Source organism: Ipomoea nil, unplaced genomic scaffold (genome assembly GCF_001879475.1).
Source record: "Ipomoea nil cultivar Tokyo-kokei standard unplaced genomic scaffold, Asagao_1.1 scaffold1031, whole genome shotgun sequence".
NCBI lineage: Eukaryota > Viridiplantae > Streptophyta > Magnoliopsida > Solanales > Convolvulaceae > Ipomoea > Ipomoea nil.
In genome coordinates, this window is record NW_017617459.1 from 414,373 (window position 1) to 429,138 (window position 14,766).

Consider the following 14,766-nt stretch of genomic DNA (forward strand, 5'->3'; position numbering starts at 1 on the left):
TGTGAGTTTTGTTCTTAATTTACTTGATTGTTTATTTAATGTAAATTGTTGTTAAAACTTAAGGTACATGTATTTTTGTAGAAAGACACACCTATATTAATTGGTAAATTAAATTCTACATACTTACATTACATTTGAATTTATAACTTCTCCGAACTAACATGAACAAAATGCAGTTCTTTTTCCCAGTCATTGCAACTGATCAAATATATGTCATATGCATTAATTTGGATGTTTATCACACATCCATACATATACTTGACAACTCTTCTGCTAATGGTGCTGGTATTGCCAAATATGGTGATATATCATTTCTTTTGGTGAGTACTAAGTCACACATTTTAAAACATTTTATGAAGTGTAGTTTTTTCTGATTTTAATGCTTTTCTATTTATCTACAGAAAGACTACTTTGTGAGATATTTGAACCAAAGGGATTCATACAGTGCTGCAAACAGATTTAAAAAGATTACATCTGAGTGAATGCTAATGCAATGGAGTGATACCGAGAAGAAAGACGATTGTGGTGTATTTACAATGTGCATCATGCAAACATACATGGGAGATATAGTGACTGGTTTTCAAAGTGACAGCAGTAAAAATAAACAATCAGATCTTGCAGACCTCAGGGTCAAATACATAACATCAATTTTAACTGCTGAATTCAATGAACTGTCTCGAAAAAATATGGAAAAGGCTGGTATTAAAGACGAAAAATAGTGAATATTTTTTAGTGTTAAAGGTTTTATTACATTACAGTAGTTCAGCATTTTGATATAAACTCCTTTGGTTTTCAAACACATTAATATATATTTTCACGCAACTTATATGTGGCATGGACGCATATTAAAAATCACCTTATTAATTAATACAGTTGATAATCATAATATGCGTCCACTTAGCATTGAATGTGCTTTTTAAAAAATTTAATGTGCGTTCATTTTCGTCATAAATAAGTATTTGAAATAAAATAAATAAAAAAAAAATAAACATGAAAAATCTTAACATGTTTATAAACCAACGTTAATATGTGTTGATATTCGGTATTAAAAATTACATTACAACTTGCGTAAGTTCATATCTTACTGTGCGTTCATTTGCATACTAAAATAACATGGAAAATAATAATTATTAAAAACAAATAATAAAAAAAAAAGAATACAAATTCAAATAAATTAATGTGCATTCAAATTCACCATTAAATGCGAGTTATTAAAGTACAACATGCGGGACCTCAAATCTTGATGTGCGTTCGGTTGAGTACTAATTAAGATAAATCATTTCTCTCATAACTCTTTAATATGCGTCTCATATCTCGTTAATATGCGTGTCGGATCTCTTTAATATGCGTCTCATATATGTTTAATATGCGCCTCATATATCTTTAATGAGCGTCGGTCCGTCTAACACTTACTATGCGTGCACGTAATACACAGTTTGCTTCAAAAATATAACTTAGCATGCTCCATTTTCATAACCAAATAAACTAGATCAGTTTTCTGAGATGAAAAAGAACAAATGTAGATCCACGACAAATAAATACTATATAGTGACAGAGAATGGAAAAAGATTTGGAAACAACAACAATCGACACTGCAATGCTAAACGACCGAGAGAAGATATACAACTGAACGATTCTTTGAAAAACAAAAACAAAGTCGACGGCAATGTGAACGACGATAGAGAACAGCGATGAAAGTTAATTTATTCAAAATTACTAATTTGTCACTCAGTACGCGAATACAAGAAAAATATGCGAATTTAGATCTTTGAGATCAACGGTGAAGATATTTTAACTCATTATAAACGAACGGCAGCCTTACAACCGCACATCCGCACCAAATAGTGCCAAGCGCACCAGAACCCGAACATATATATATATATATATATATATATATATATATATATATATATATATATATTGAATCCGGTGCAGCCCCCTAGTTAAATGAGCCCGTGAGCTTTAATCTTGTTCGTTGGTTTTAATAATTCAATGGTGCGGATGGTGTCAAATTAATAGTCTTCTGTCTGATTTTATTATTAAGTTAGGGGTAGTTTTGTCTTTGTTGCCGCGTCTCTTTATGTCAAAGTCCTTAATTCGCGGGCTTTGTGCCCTGTCAATAGTTAATGTAGACGTCTATCTGCAGTCTCTCTCTTTGCAGCCGTTTCAAATTCTAGCTTCATTGTTTGTCTCTCCGGACGCGAACGACTCTTCTCGGTGCTTCAGGTTAGAGTGTTTGAGTTTGCGGCGGTTGTATCGGTGGTGATCATGGCAGTGTCGAGTTCGAGGAGATCTAAGCGGCTTAGGGGGTCTGCGCCTGATCCCATTCCAGGTTATTAGTTTTTTTTTGCAATTTTTTTTTATTTGATCGGGTTTTTTTTTTTAAAAGTCTGGCCGCTTATCTTCTGTTTTGCTGGGTGTGGGGGATGTCGGTCATTGATTAGGGTTTTGTGTAGGGTTCCGGGTTGGGGGTTAGGGTTGCCCGTTTTTTTTTCTTTGTTATTTTCTGATGTGGGCGTGGTGTTTTTCTGATTTGGATATTGTATCTTGTTATTCTGTTGGTGTTTTTTCTGCCGATATGGGAGGTGGTGGAGTTGGGGATGAGGGCCGATGATCTGTATGGTTAATGGAGGTAGTGGGTGTGTGATTTGTTGGGGTTTCAGTCCACCCATCAATAATGGTTTATGGTTTATTTTGTTGTCTGTGGTGGTGATTTATGGTGGTGCTGGTGCCCGGAATTTTGATCCTCATGGCTGGGGGGGGGTGGGGGTTGCGGTGCTGAGTTATGTATATAAACCGTGAGATTTATTTATTTATTTATTTTTATGTTCTTGTTGGCAGTTTTGGTTTGTTATTTGGTGTTGGATGGTGTGTGCAAATTACTGGGCGATGTGTGCATTATTGTGCAATAATATTTGTAATGTACTGGAAATATTGTTTGGGTATTTGTTGGTATTACTGTGTATATCTTCTTCTTTTTTTCCCAATTTTGCTATGTGCGTAGGGGGTTAGAGGTGAATGCAGTATAGTATACCGTTGTTGTAGCTTTATTTACTATGGGTTTGTGCGTACATAGTCTGTGATTAGTGTATTTTTTTTTGTGGGGGGTAGGGGGTTGGTGGTCATGCTAATGGTGTTGTAACTGGTATGTGTGTGTTTTGTTTCATATTGGGTTTTTTTTTTTTTTATTATGCTGAGGTTAGATTTTTGCCGGTAAAATAGTTCAAGTTGTTTTTTCAAGTATGCTATGTGCGTAGGGGTTAGGTGGTGAATGCAGTACAATGTAAACATAGTGTAGCTTTAATTAGTATGGGTTGGTGCGTAATGGGGCTCGGTTTGTGTTTGTTTCGTAATGGTTTTTTTTTTTTTTTTTTTTTTTTTTTTTTTTTTTTTTGCAATGAGGTTGGATTTTTGCTGGTAATGTAGCTTGCTGTTTTTTATTTTATTTTATTTTATATTTTTTTTACAAGTATGCTATGTGCGTATGGGGTAGGAGGTTAATGCATTATAGTATTTGTAATGTACTGGAAATATTATTTGGATATTTGTTGGTATTACTGTGTATATCTTTTTTTTTTTTCCAATTTCGCTATGTGCGTAGGGGGTTAGAGGTGAATGCAATATAGTATAACCTTGTTGTAGCTTTATTTACTATGCATTTGTGTGTACATAGTCTGTGATTAGTACATATTTTTTTTGTGGGGGGTAGGGGGTTGGTGGTCATGCTAATGGTGTTGTAACTGGTCTATGTGTGTTTTTTTTCGTATTGGGTTTTTTTTTTATTATGATGATGTTAGATTTTTGCCGGTAAAATAGTTCAAGTTGTTTTTTCAAGTATGCTATGTGCGTAGGGGTTAGGCAGTGAATGCAGTACAGTGTAAACATAGTGTAGCTTTAATTAGTATGGGTTGGTGCGTAATGGGGCTCGGTTTGTGTTTGTTTCGTAATGGGGTTTTTTTTTTTTTTTTCAATGAGGTTGGATTTTTGCTGGTAATGTAGCTTTCTTTTTTTTTTTTTTTTTTTTTTTTTTTTTTTTTTTTTTTTTTTTTTTTTTTTTTTACAAGTATGCTATGTGCGTATGGGGTAGGAGGTTAATGCATTATAGTATTTGTAATGTACTGGAAATATTGTTTGGGTATTTGTTGGTATTACAGTGTATATCTTTTTTTTTTTTCCCAATTTCGCTATGTGCGTAGGGGGTTAGAGGTGAATGCAATATAGTATACCCTTGTTATAGCTTTATTTACTATGCGTTTGTGCATACATAGTCTGTGATTAGTGCATATTTTTTTGTGGGGGGTAGGGGGTTGGTGGTCATGCTAATGGTGTTGTAACTGGTCTATGTGTGTTGTAATTGGTCTAGCGGATCCCCTTGCCTCCATCACAAGGGCCCAGTGCCGAAAATTTATGTGGAAGAATATCTTCATGAGATTTGGGTTACCCCAGCAAGTCTTATCCGACAACGAAAAGCAGTTTGACAACCAGGATTTTGCTCATTTCTGCGCTTATTATGGGGTGGAGCACATCAAGGCAGCCGTGGCGTACCCCCAAGCCAACGGTCAGGTAGAGAACGCCAATCGTACCATCCTCGGCGGAATTAAGAAGAGAGTCGAAGCGACAGGGTCATCCTGGTACGAGGAATTGCCGTCCATACTATGGGCCTACAGAACAACCCCCCGAAAGGCAACGGGAGAAACCCCTTTCGCCCTCACATACGGGTGCGAAGCACGGATACAAGTAGAAGTGACAACCCCGCAAGTAGAAGCACGCGATTCCAACCTCGCCGGAACGATGAGGACTTGCGGGTTGAACTAAATTTCCTACAGGAAAGGAGGGATGAAGCCGGACGAAATATTACTATCTATCAACAAGCGATAAAATGCTACCACGACGCAAGGACATGCCCCCGCAGTTTTCAGGTCGGCGACCTAGTCCTACGACGACGGGAAGCCAGCAAACCGCTTCAGGGAGGCAAGCTGGCAAAAAAACTAGGAGGGGCCATAGGAAGTGACGAAATTGGTGCACAAAAACACTTAAAACTCAAAACAATGCAGGGCAGGACTGTGGGCCGCGTATGGAACGCCCATCATTTGCGGAGGTTCTTTCAGTAAATAGAGTAGCTCTCGAGGAATGACAAATAACGCGACTCCCATGGCATTACCGTGGCATGTTTCCCCGTAAGTGATTAATATTTCCCTTGTAGACGACATTGTGTCGCATGTTAATAATATTCGTGATTTTCACACATTGCATTGAGTATTACAGACATCAAACGGATGGGGCATGTGGGTTATCGCAACCCACATGCGCGGACTTGCCCCCGGCAAGCCGCATGGAGTTGGCGGATGGGGCATGTGGGTTATCGCAACCCACATGCGCGGACTTGCCCCCGGCAAGCCGCCTGGCATTAGCAGATGGAGGATGCAGGTTATCGCAACTCACATGCGCGGACTTGCCCCCGGCAAGTTGCATGAAAATAAAAATAAAAATAAAATAAAATACAATAAAATAAAATAAAAATTAATAAATAAATAAATAAATAAAATAGCACTAAATAGATGATCAAGGTTGGCGAAATATCCAAAAAAAAAAAAAAAGATCTATGCCTAAATCTATGGGGCTGCAGAGGCGGCATCCGAGCTAGAAAATCATGAGCCTGAATTGATAGTGAGATGGAGATCAGAGGGGTCTACGCTCCCGATAATACCATATCCGGCCACAGGTTCCGAGGGAGCTTCAACAGACGACGTCACACCGAGTTGGGCCGCTTCGGGAGTCATAAGCACATCCCCGCCGGCAGGTGTCGTAGAAGAAGGCGTAGCCTAAGCTCGAGTAGGTCGAAGAGGAAGGACATCTGGCAGTTTCCACCCTTCAATACTGAAGAAGTGAACCGGCGCTCCAGCTTCTCGTAAAGCTTGTCTTGCATATCTCGTTGCCCCATGTAAAACGCCGCATTGCATTCCGGCACCAACCTGGTCTAACCTTCTAGCGTTTCGCGCAACCACACCTCCGCTACAGGCCCCATGGCCACCCTGCCTCCGAGGGTAGTTGCCCATTCTTGGAGGACATGTACAAGCGGAGGGCCCGTATAATCCTGGTACTCTTGCACAGACTGCCACCCTAGCATGGCCTCGACCATACCTTCGCTAGAACGATCCGAATGCCCCAACCACCAGCGGATCAGCCCGGGCATATGCGTGCACGAATATTCACTTGGAGCACGGGCGAAATCTTCAGTCCTTTGCCAGTCTTCCACGGCACCTTCAAGGGCCTTGTCATGATCTTGTTGCTGTTTTTTATGCTCCTCCAGCAAAGTTTTGTGTTCCCCCTGAAGGGCCTGGTGCTCCTCCCCCAGAGTTTTGTGCTTTTCCTGGAGGACCTGGTGCTCCTTCCCGAAGGTTTTATGTTCCTCCTGGAGGGCCTGGTGCTCCTCCCCCAAAATCCTATGATCCTCCTGAAGGGCCTGTTGCTTATCTCCCAATGCCCGGTACTCTTGCTGCAGGGTTTGGTGCGCCTCCTTCAGGGTTTTTAATTCTCTCATGATGCGCCTACGAGCATCCTCTTCTTCCCGGAGAGTATGCTCTAAACCCCGTTGCGTCTTCTCCAACTCGGTATACTCTCGAGAGGCCTCCTGCAGGCGCTGGTGAAGCCCGATGGATTGCATAACCATCTGCACAAAATAGGGAGACACCAGGTACACACAATAAAAAAAAGGGGGGTGGGGGAGGGACCACTTACGTTCATGGAATCTCCAACTTGGCAGGAACTCAAGGTTTCCATCGGACTACTATCAATCCAGAAGCGCCGATGGGCCGGTACCATATCTCGCACTCCACGAAGAATAAAGTCCACATGCTCAGGATCATAGGGACGAAGACGAGGGCTGCCCGGACCAGTCAAAATCTGAGCAGCCAGAGGATCCCGAGCATCATACTCACCGGTAGGGCTTGGCGTAGCTTGCGGTACGGCCAAAGAAGGCCCACGAGAAGGGGAGTCCACAGCATGGAAAGGAGTGACTGGGGAGAACTGGGCAGGCGAAAACTGTATGTTGGAATCCACCCCGTCCATGATAGGGTCATCCATAAGCCCAACCGATGATGCCCCGTCATCATCATCCTCAGCATCATCACCAGAAGTGGCCTCGGAACTAGGAGCCCGCTGTCGTTTACGAGTCTGGTAGGCCTTGAGCATTTGGGGAGTACTCTCCACAGGAGCTAGGAACATCGAATATAACCATCAGTGCAATAAAAAAAAAACAGATATATACATATACGTACAAAAAAAAAGACAGTATATACATATACATACAAAACAAAGATATATATATATATATATATATATATATATATATATATATATATATATATATATATATATATATATATATATATATATATATATATATATACGTACCTAGAGGCGGACCGGTACTAAGTTGGTGGAGTCGAGAGGGCTCATGGTACCTACAGTGGTCATGGGGACCATCGGCGCACAGTCGCGCCCTGTCATCATCCAGACCTGAATAGCCGGGAGGCGTATAGAGAGGAGGGCGCTGCACCCACACGTTACTAAAACCCAGCTTAGAATCATCAGTGGGATAACGAAGGTATACAAACTTCTCCTTCCAATTTTTTGGGAGAGAGGGCAGGGAGGTCACGAAGGGGTGATTAGAGACGGGCTGAAGGTGGAGGAAAGACGACCCACTTTGGCTCACGTTGAAAACATGTAAAAGTAAAGACAGGGAAGGTGCTACCTGAAAACAGTCGCACCCTGTCATCATCCAGACCTGAATAGCCGGGAGGCGTATAGAGAGGAGGGCGCTGCACCCACACGTTACTAAAACCCAGCCTAGAATCATCAGTGGGATAACGAAGGTATACAAACTTCTCCTTCCAATTTTTTGGGAGAGAGGGCAGGGAGGTCACGAAGGGGTGATTAAAGACGGGCTGGAGGTAGAGGAAAGACGACCCACTTTGGCTCACGTTGAAAACATGTAAAAGTAAAGACAGGGAAGGTGCTACCTGGATTTCTCGGCACCGGGTGATAAAACAGGTGATAAAGCGATAACCGTTCGGAGTCATTTGACAGGGCGCTATCCCATGGCACTCAAGGAACGTCCGAATAAGCGGATGGGGAGGAAATTGAAAGCCTGCCTGGACTGAGTGATAATGAACGGCCACCTTATCAGCCGATGGGGGGTCTGTCATGGTCCGGTCCTCCCTGGGCACGGTAATCTCAACGTTTGGGCCCAGCCATCCGTCCAAACAATCAAGTTCGGCCTTAGAGATTTTAGCACGTATGCCGCGGGGAGTAGAAGGATCAAGATGGCGGACGGGAATACCGGCAGTAGGAGGAGCACGAGGCGTCATGTGCTACATAGGGAGCGACCTCTGAGCAGGACGAGAAGATGGATTAGAGAGGGCTGGAGAGCTGGCGGCGGTGATTGGCGAACGGGTGATACCAAAGACCCCCAAGCCCCGGTTAGGGGGCAAAGTGGTTGCAAGACCGGGGACAGGAGCGACGGGGTGATTAGTAGGAGATGGCGGCGCTGATTGGGGGGAGCTCATGGTTTGAATAGCACGGGGGCCGAGGCCGGGTCTAGAGCGGTAAGCAATTTGGGTGAGGGGAGCTGGTTCTAGCAGAAGATTAGATGATGTGGAGGTGACACGGGAAAAAGTTAGCTTTAATAAGGGGGATGGGAGTAGTTGAGATTGTTGACTCAAAGATTTTGTCAAAGTTATGTGCAAAAAGGATTCCAGTTCTATGAAGAAATATCAGTCATAAAAGGAATAGATATTGAAGAATACTAGTCCTAAGAGGAATTGTTATTGAAGATTTTCTAGTTCTAGTGTGATTAGGAATAACATTATTATTCACAAATCTATTAGAAGTAGCTACTATAAATAGGGGTTGTCCTTTATCGCAGAGATTAAGCATTTAACATTAATCTTGTGAGGTACGAGAGTCTTTGAGAATAGGATACTAAATTCCCCTAGAAAGTAGTACATGTGTTTAGGTTTCAATAGTTTGGTAGGAAAGATCATTCTATTGTGTAATCTCAGGTTCCAAACAGTGTACTTTAAATATTGAGCTTTTAGTGGATTTAGGCAAGTTCTCAAATTGAGAAGTGCCTCGCAGATTAGGGTTGTTTGCCCGAACTGCGTTACAGATCATTTGTGTTACAACTTACGTTTCAACATCACTGTGTGTGTCGATCCTTAAAATTCTACAATTGGTATCAGAGCAAGCTGTTAAAATTACTAGAAGGATCCTACACCATCCAAAGGAACGACACAATGGATTTTCCAAGAGAAGGTTTATCGAATAGCAGACCACCAGATCTAGATAGTGCAAACTATTCCTATTGGAAGACTAGAATGAGAGTTTACATCATATCCCAAGGTGAGAGAGTGCGGAGAGCAGTAGAAGAAGGCTGGGAACCACCTACTAATGAAAAAGGAGAAAAGAAACTAAAAAAGGAATGGTCTGAGGATGAAATCAGAGAAGCTAACTACAATTCAAAAGCCATGAACTCTATATATGGGGCAGTGAGTGAAGAAACTTTTAAATTGATTTCTAACACTGAAATTGCCAAAACAGCGTGGGAAATTTTATGCAATCATCACGAAGGCAACACCATTGTCAAACAATCAAAAATACAGATGATTCAAACACAATTCGAAACTCTAAAGATGGAAGAAGACGAAAACATCACACAATTCAATGCAAAAATCCTAGATATAGCTGGAGCTGCATACAATCTAGGAGAACCTTTTCCCGAACCAAAATTGGTTAAAAAGGTACTCAGATCACTACCTGAAAGATTTCTCATGAAAGTCACAGCCATTCAGGAAAGCACAAATCTGGACACATACAAACTAAGTGACCTAATGGGAAATCTCCAGACATACGAACTGGAGATGCTTCAAAGAAAACCAAATGCTTCATACAAAAGTTTGGCTTTTCAATCCAAGCAAAGTGCAGATTCAGATGAGGAAAGCATGGAAGAGTCTATTGTCTTGCTCACCAAGAAGTTCAACAAATTCAGAAATAAAAACAAGAACTTCTCAAATAACAATCTCAAATAACAATGGAAACAACAGAAGTTCGCAGTCACGCACATTCGAAAACACAAAAAAAAAAAAAGGAAAAACCTCAAAATACCGAGGGGATACAGTGCTTCGAATGCAAAGGGTACGGACATATCCAATCAGAATGTCCAACGTACTTGAAAAGGAAGAATAAAACCTATGTCACAAAACTTAGTGACGATTCCGATAGTGAAGATGAAAATTTCAACATTGTTGCTTTCACTACAAGGCACGAAGAAGAAAATACATCTCAAGAGGACACACAAGAGCTATTCGAAGCATACACACTGCTGCAATCAAAATGGCACGAACTCATCAGAGTTAATACAGAACTCATGCAAAAGAATCGTGACTTACAAATTGAAAAAGAGAGAATTCCGGGAACATTTGGAAACAAAGGAAGAACTAAAAAGATTCCAGAAAAAGGAAGAGGAATTAACAAGGAAAATACAGTCCCTTGAAGAAAATCTGCAGAAAACAGAAAACACTTACAACAGACATACAGAAAACCCAGAGATGTCACAACATCACTTTCAACAACGAAGGAGAATCAGATGCTATTACTGCCACAGATTGGGACATATAAAGGCATATTGCTTCAAAATACAAAATGATCTCTATTATAGACAAAACAACAGAGATTGGGCAGTACAAAGCAAAAAAAAAAACAGTAAGAAAATCTGGGTAAGAAAAGATCAGAATATTGCCTACACCTCAAAAACTAGGAAAGAACATAACATATGGTATTTTTACAGCGGGTGTTCAAGGCATATGACTGGAAATCCAGAAAACCTGGAAAACATTCAGTATAAGAATGAAGGACATGTTACCTTTGGAGATGGAGGAAAAGGCCAGATCATTGCAAGCGGCATCTTGAATGTCCATGGGCTGCCTAGGTTGCCAAAAGTCCTCCTAGTACAAAGTCTAAAAGCAAATCTAATCAACATAATTCAGCTTTGTGAAGACAAACTCAAAGTAGAATTCTATAAAGACAATTGCATTGTGTTTAATCAGAATCACAAGTGTGTCATGAGGGAAAAAAGGTCCGCAAACAAATGCTATACATGGGATGATGACCTATCTGGTTTACAGACAACTATCAAGCAAAAACAATCACGGCACCAACATATGGGACACATAAATTCTCATGACATCAAAGGGGACCAAGGAATATTCCTAGATTATTCAGATTATTCATCAACAGTAGGTCTTTCAGTGTAGACAGTACAATGGAATCCATGAATGAGGTTATTGATGACACAATTTCAACAATAACCACTAATGATGACGAAAGTCCCAGAGTTGTTAAAACAACTGTTCCAACACCTCTGGCTACTGTCACACAGGAACACATAACAGAAACAGAATCTGAAAAGGCAAAGGAGACAGAAATCAAAAGGGAACAGGAAAAAGTACATTCAACTGGGATCTTGAAAATTCAGAAAAATCATCCTTTAAAAAACATCATAGGGGATCTCAATCGAGGAATCAAAACTAGAGGAAAGAAACGAGATTACCTCAAAATGACCAAAGAAGACTATTGTTTCACCTCCAAGTTTGAACCAAAGAATATTGATGAAGCACTAAGAGATGAATTTTGGATAGAAGCCATGCAAAACGAACTACAACAGTTTGAAATTAACAAAGTCTGGGTGTTAGTATCTAAACCCAAAGATGCTAATATTATTAGAACAAAATGGTTAAGTGTTAACAAAACACTACTTGTTAAGCACTATGGTCAGGACATTATAATAGCACAGATCTATGATGATGACAGAGTATTCGAATCAAACGTGGTTGGTCAGCTAAATTATCTCCTAGGTCGACAAATCAAACAACAACTCAATGGAAAATTAAGGTCTGAAATTGGTTTGTGTAATTTGTGAAAGAAATAGGGAGATTGGGCCATATTTACAATGACTAATCAAGAAAAGGCCCAAAATCAAGAAAATAGTTCTTCGGCTCAGCCAAATAGTGAAAGGCAGAATAAAATAAAAAATAATAATACTACAGGGAACGTGGCCCTTTTTTGTTCCAGAAGCTACCTTCCTCCCATCATTTCATCTTCTAATCTCAACTCCAGTCAATAACAATGGTGAAAACACAAAATCAGTTCAAATCAAAATTACCTCGTAGGAGAACCTCAACTCAGCATGTTGGCACTTGGGTTTTCTCAAACCCAGTACAAATTGATGACCGACGACCCATCAACGATCGCCATGGACCCTACTTTGATTTCTCAGGTTCGGTTTTGAGATGTTCAACAGAACAGAGACGCCTCACCAGGTAATCCGAATCTCCCTTTAATAGTCTCTGAAGAAACGCCCAATTGTATGCCACTCACGGTTGATTTGGGAGATAACCGTATTGTTGACCCGAATGGTCTCGTGGGTCAATCAGTGTTTGCCCTAAACCATGGAGAGGCAACCGATCCTCCTTCATCTGATTTTTTTTGAGCAATACCTCCATAAATTATTTGAGGAGGAGAAAGATGCAGAAGAGACAGAGGTTCAGGAACATGCGGAACCACAAAACCGCGAATCTGAAGAAAATTTTCGGATCAGCTCCTTGGACTATGAACATCTTATAGCCGGGGTTGATGAACCCACCATTCCAACTCTCAATTCAGACAAGGATCAAAGGAAAGGGAGGAGAATCGATCCTTTAAAAGGGATTGATCCTAAGGCTAAAAGACCAAATGAAGAAGAGACAAGTTAGGTTCCGAAAAAATCAAGTGAAAACTCTGGGTATGAAAAGTCAAGAACACGTGCCAATATTCAAAGAAAAAGGAAGAAAACTCTCAGCATAAAAGGGGGAGAGAAAAAGGTTCAACAGTCGCAGAAAAATTTTAGCAAAAGGGGGAGAGAAAAGGAACTCAAATTTTTTTGCTCTCCTTGTGAAACTTGAACAGATGACATTTTCTGATTCTTCTTATAGCTATCAAGAAAACAAGAAAAAGAAAAGAAGCCAGTGTGCTCTTTGTTTATGTAACTTGAATAGATGATATTCTATGTTCATTTCGCTCATAAACAGTGATGAAGTCACAAACAGAGATTCAAGACAACACTCATTAGATGACAGAGATACATGGAATCAGCTAAGGGGGAGATGAGTCAAAAGCCAAGCCTTTTATGGAATCAAGGATTTTGCCAAAAATTTGACAAAGGGGGAGAGTGTTGACTCAAAGATTTTGTCAAAGTTATGTGCAAAAAGGATTCCAGTTCTATGAAGAAATATCAGTCATAAAAGGAATAGATATTGAAGAATACTAGTCCTAAGAGGAATTGTTATTGAAGATTTTCTAGTTCTAGAGTGATTAGGAATAGCATTATTATTCACAAATCTATTAGAAGTAGCTACTATAAATAGGGGTTGTCCTTTATCACAGAGATTAAGCATTCAACATTAATCTTGTGAGGTACGAGAGTCTTTGAGACTAGGATACTAAATTCCCCTAGAAAGTAGTACATGTGTTTAGGTTTCAATAGTTTGGTAGGAAAGATCATTCTATTGTGTAATCTCAGGTTCCAAGCAGTGTACTTTAAATATTGAGCTTTTAGTGGATTTAGGCAAGTTCACAAATTGATAAGTGCCTCGCAGATTAGGGTTGTTTGCCCGAACTGCGTTACAGATCGTTTGTGTTACAACTTACGTTTCAACATACTGTGTGTGTCGATCCTTAAAATTCTACAGAGATTTTATGGGGGAAACATTTATCTAATTTGAGTGGAGAAAGGACTGAGTAAAAATCCTACTTCCACTCCAGTTAGGTATCAAGATACCTAAATGGAGTGGGGGACTTGTGATGGGGATATTGGAGGTGGGCCATAGACGCAGAGGGCCTACGTTATTGGGCCGATAGGGGGAGGCAAGGAGATTGGGCAGGAAGTCAGGAGGGGCCGCCGGACGAGGGCGCCGGCCGGGGCGCTGGCCCCGGCCGGGGGTCGTGACCCCAGCGCGGCCCTAGCACCCCGGCGCGCATGGGTGGCCATAGCCGGCCCCAGGCGGGGGCCGGCGCTGGTGGCGGGACAAAGGCGCCGACCGGGGCGTTGGCCCCGGCCGGGGGTCGTGACCCCAGCGCGGCTGGAGCGCGGCCCAGCATAGCCCTAGCGCCCCGGCGCGCTGCGGTGGCTATAGCCGGCCCCGGGCGGGGGCCGGCGCTGGTGGCCGGACAAGGGCGCTGGCCACGGCACACCCAGCGCGCGGCCCAACGCGGCCGCGGCGCTATGGTGCGCCGGGGTGTCGGGCGGCACCCGCACGCAGGGGTGGCGGGCAGATGCGCCGAGCATGGTGGGTCGGGGGTGGTGTGAGCAAGGTGGCGATGGCGAGGGAAACCTGGAAGGATGGAGAACGTGACGTAGAGGGCGACAAACAAGCGGAGTGGGGAGTGGCAACGTGGGACACGTGGACGTCAAAAGGGGATAGGGGCCTACTATAAATAGGGGCCCTGGATCTGTGGCTATGGGGCAACTCAGACAGAACAGGCACTACGGTAAAGTGGTCTTGATCTCATACTCTCAATTCAGTCATCTGTTAAATTTTATCTTTTCCGTTAATTTCTATTAGTTCACCGTTAACTTATTCATTGATTTCAATAAGAAAGGTCTTAGGTTTGAACCCCATCCCAATCAAAGTTATCATAATTAGTACTCTATTTTACTCTTATTAAATTAAA

At 41.7% G+C, this 14,766-nt stretch overlaps 1 protein-coding gene across 3 annotated transcripts; it reads right to left on the reverse strand.

Moving 5' to 3' along the window:
• Positions 1-5,573: 5,573 nt before the first annotated feature.
• On the reverse strand, positions 5,574-13,456 carry LOC109180680 (protein Daple-like). 3 transcript variants are annotated; one of them, XM_019330363.1, is made up of 4 exons: positions 12,221-13,456; positions 11,609-11,713; positions 10,922-11,015; positions 5,574-7,214 (listed from the first exon to the last, which is right to left on the reverse strand). In XM_019330363.1, the coding sequence occupies exon 4, from the start codon at positions 6,668-6,670 to the stop codon at positions 5,978-5,980; it is 693 nt and encodes a 230-aa protein (XP_019185908.1). In that variant the 5' UTR covers positions 6,671-7,214; positions 10,922-11,015; positions 11,609-11,713; positions 12,221-13,456; the 3' UTR covers positions 5,574-5,977. The 3 variants fall into 3 exon arrangements, with proteins under 3 accessions (XP_019185908.1, XP_019185910.1, XP_019185911.1); XM_019330365.1 differs by lacking the exon at positions 11,609-11,713; XM_019330366.1 differs by lacking the exons at positions 10,922-11,015; positions 11,609-11,713; positions 12,221-13,456 and adding an exon at positions 7,414-7,457.
• Between the last annotated feature and the right edge of the window lie 1,310 nt (positions 13,457-14,766).

What these genes read in the sequence shown, in the direction of transcription:
- LOC109180680 (XM_019330365.1), bottom strand. Translation starts at nt 6,670, where the DNA reads ATGGTTATGCAATCCATCGGGCTTCACCAGCGCCTGCAGGAGGCCTCT.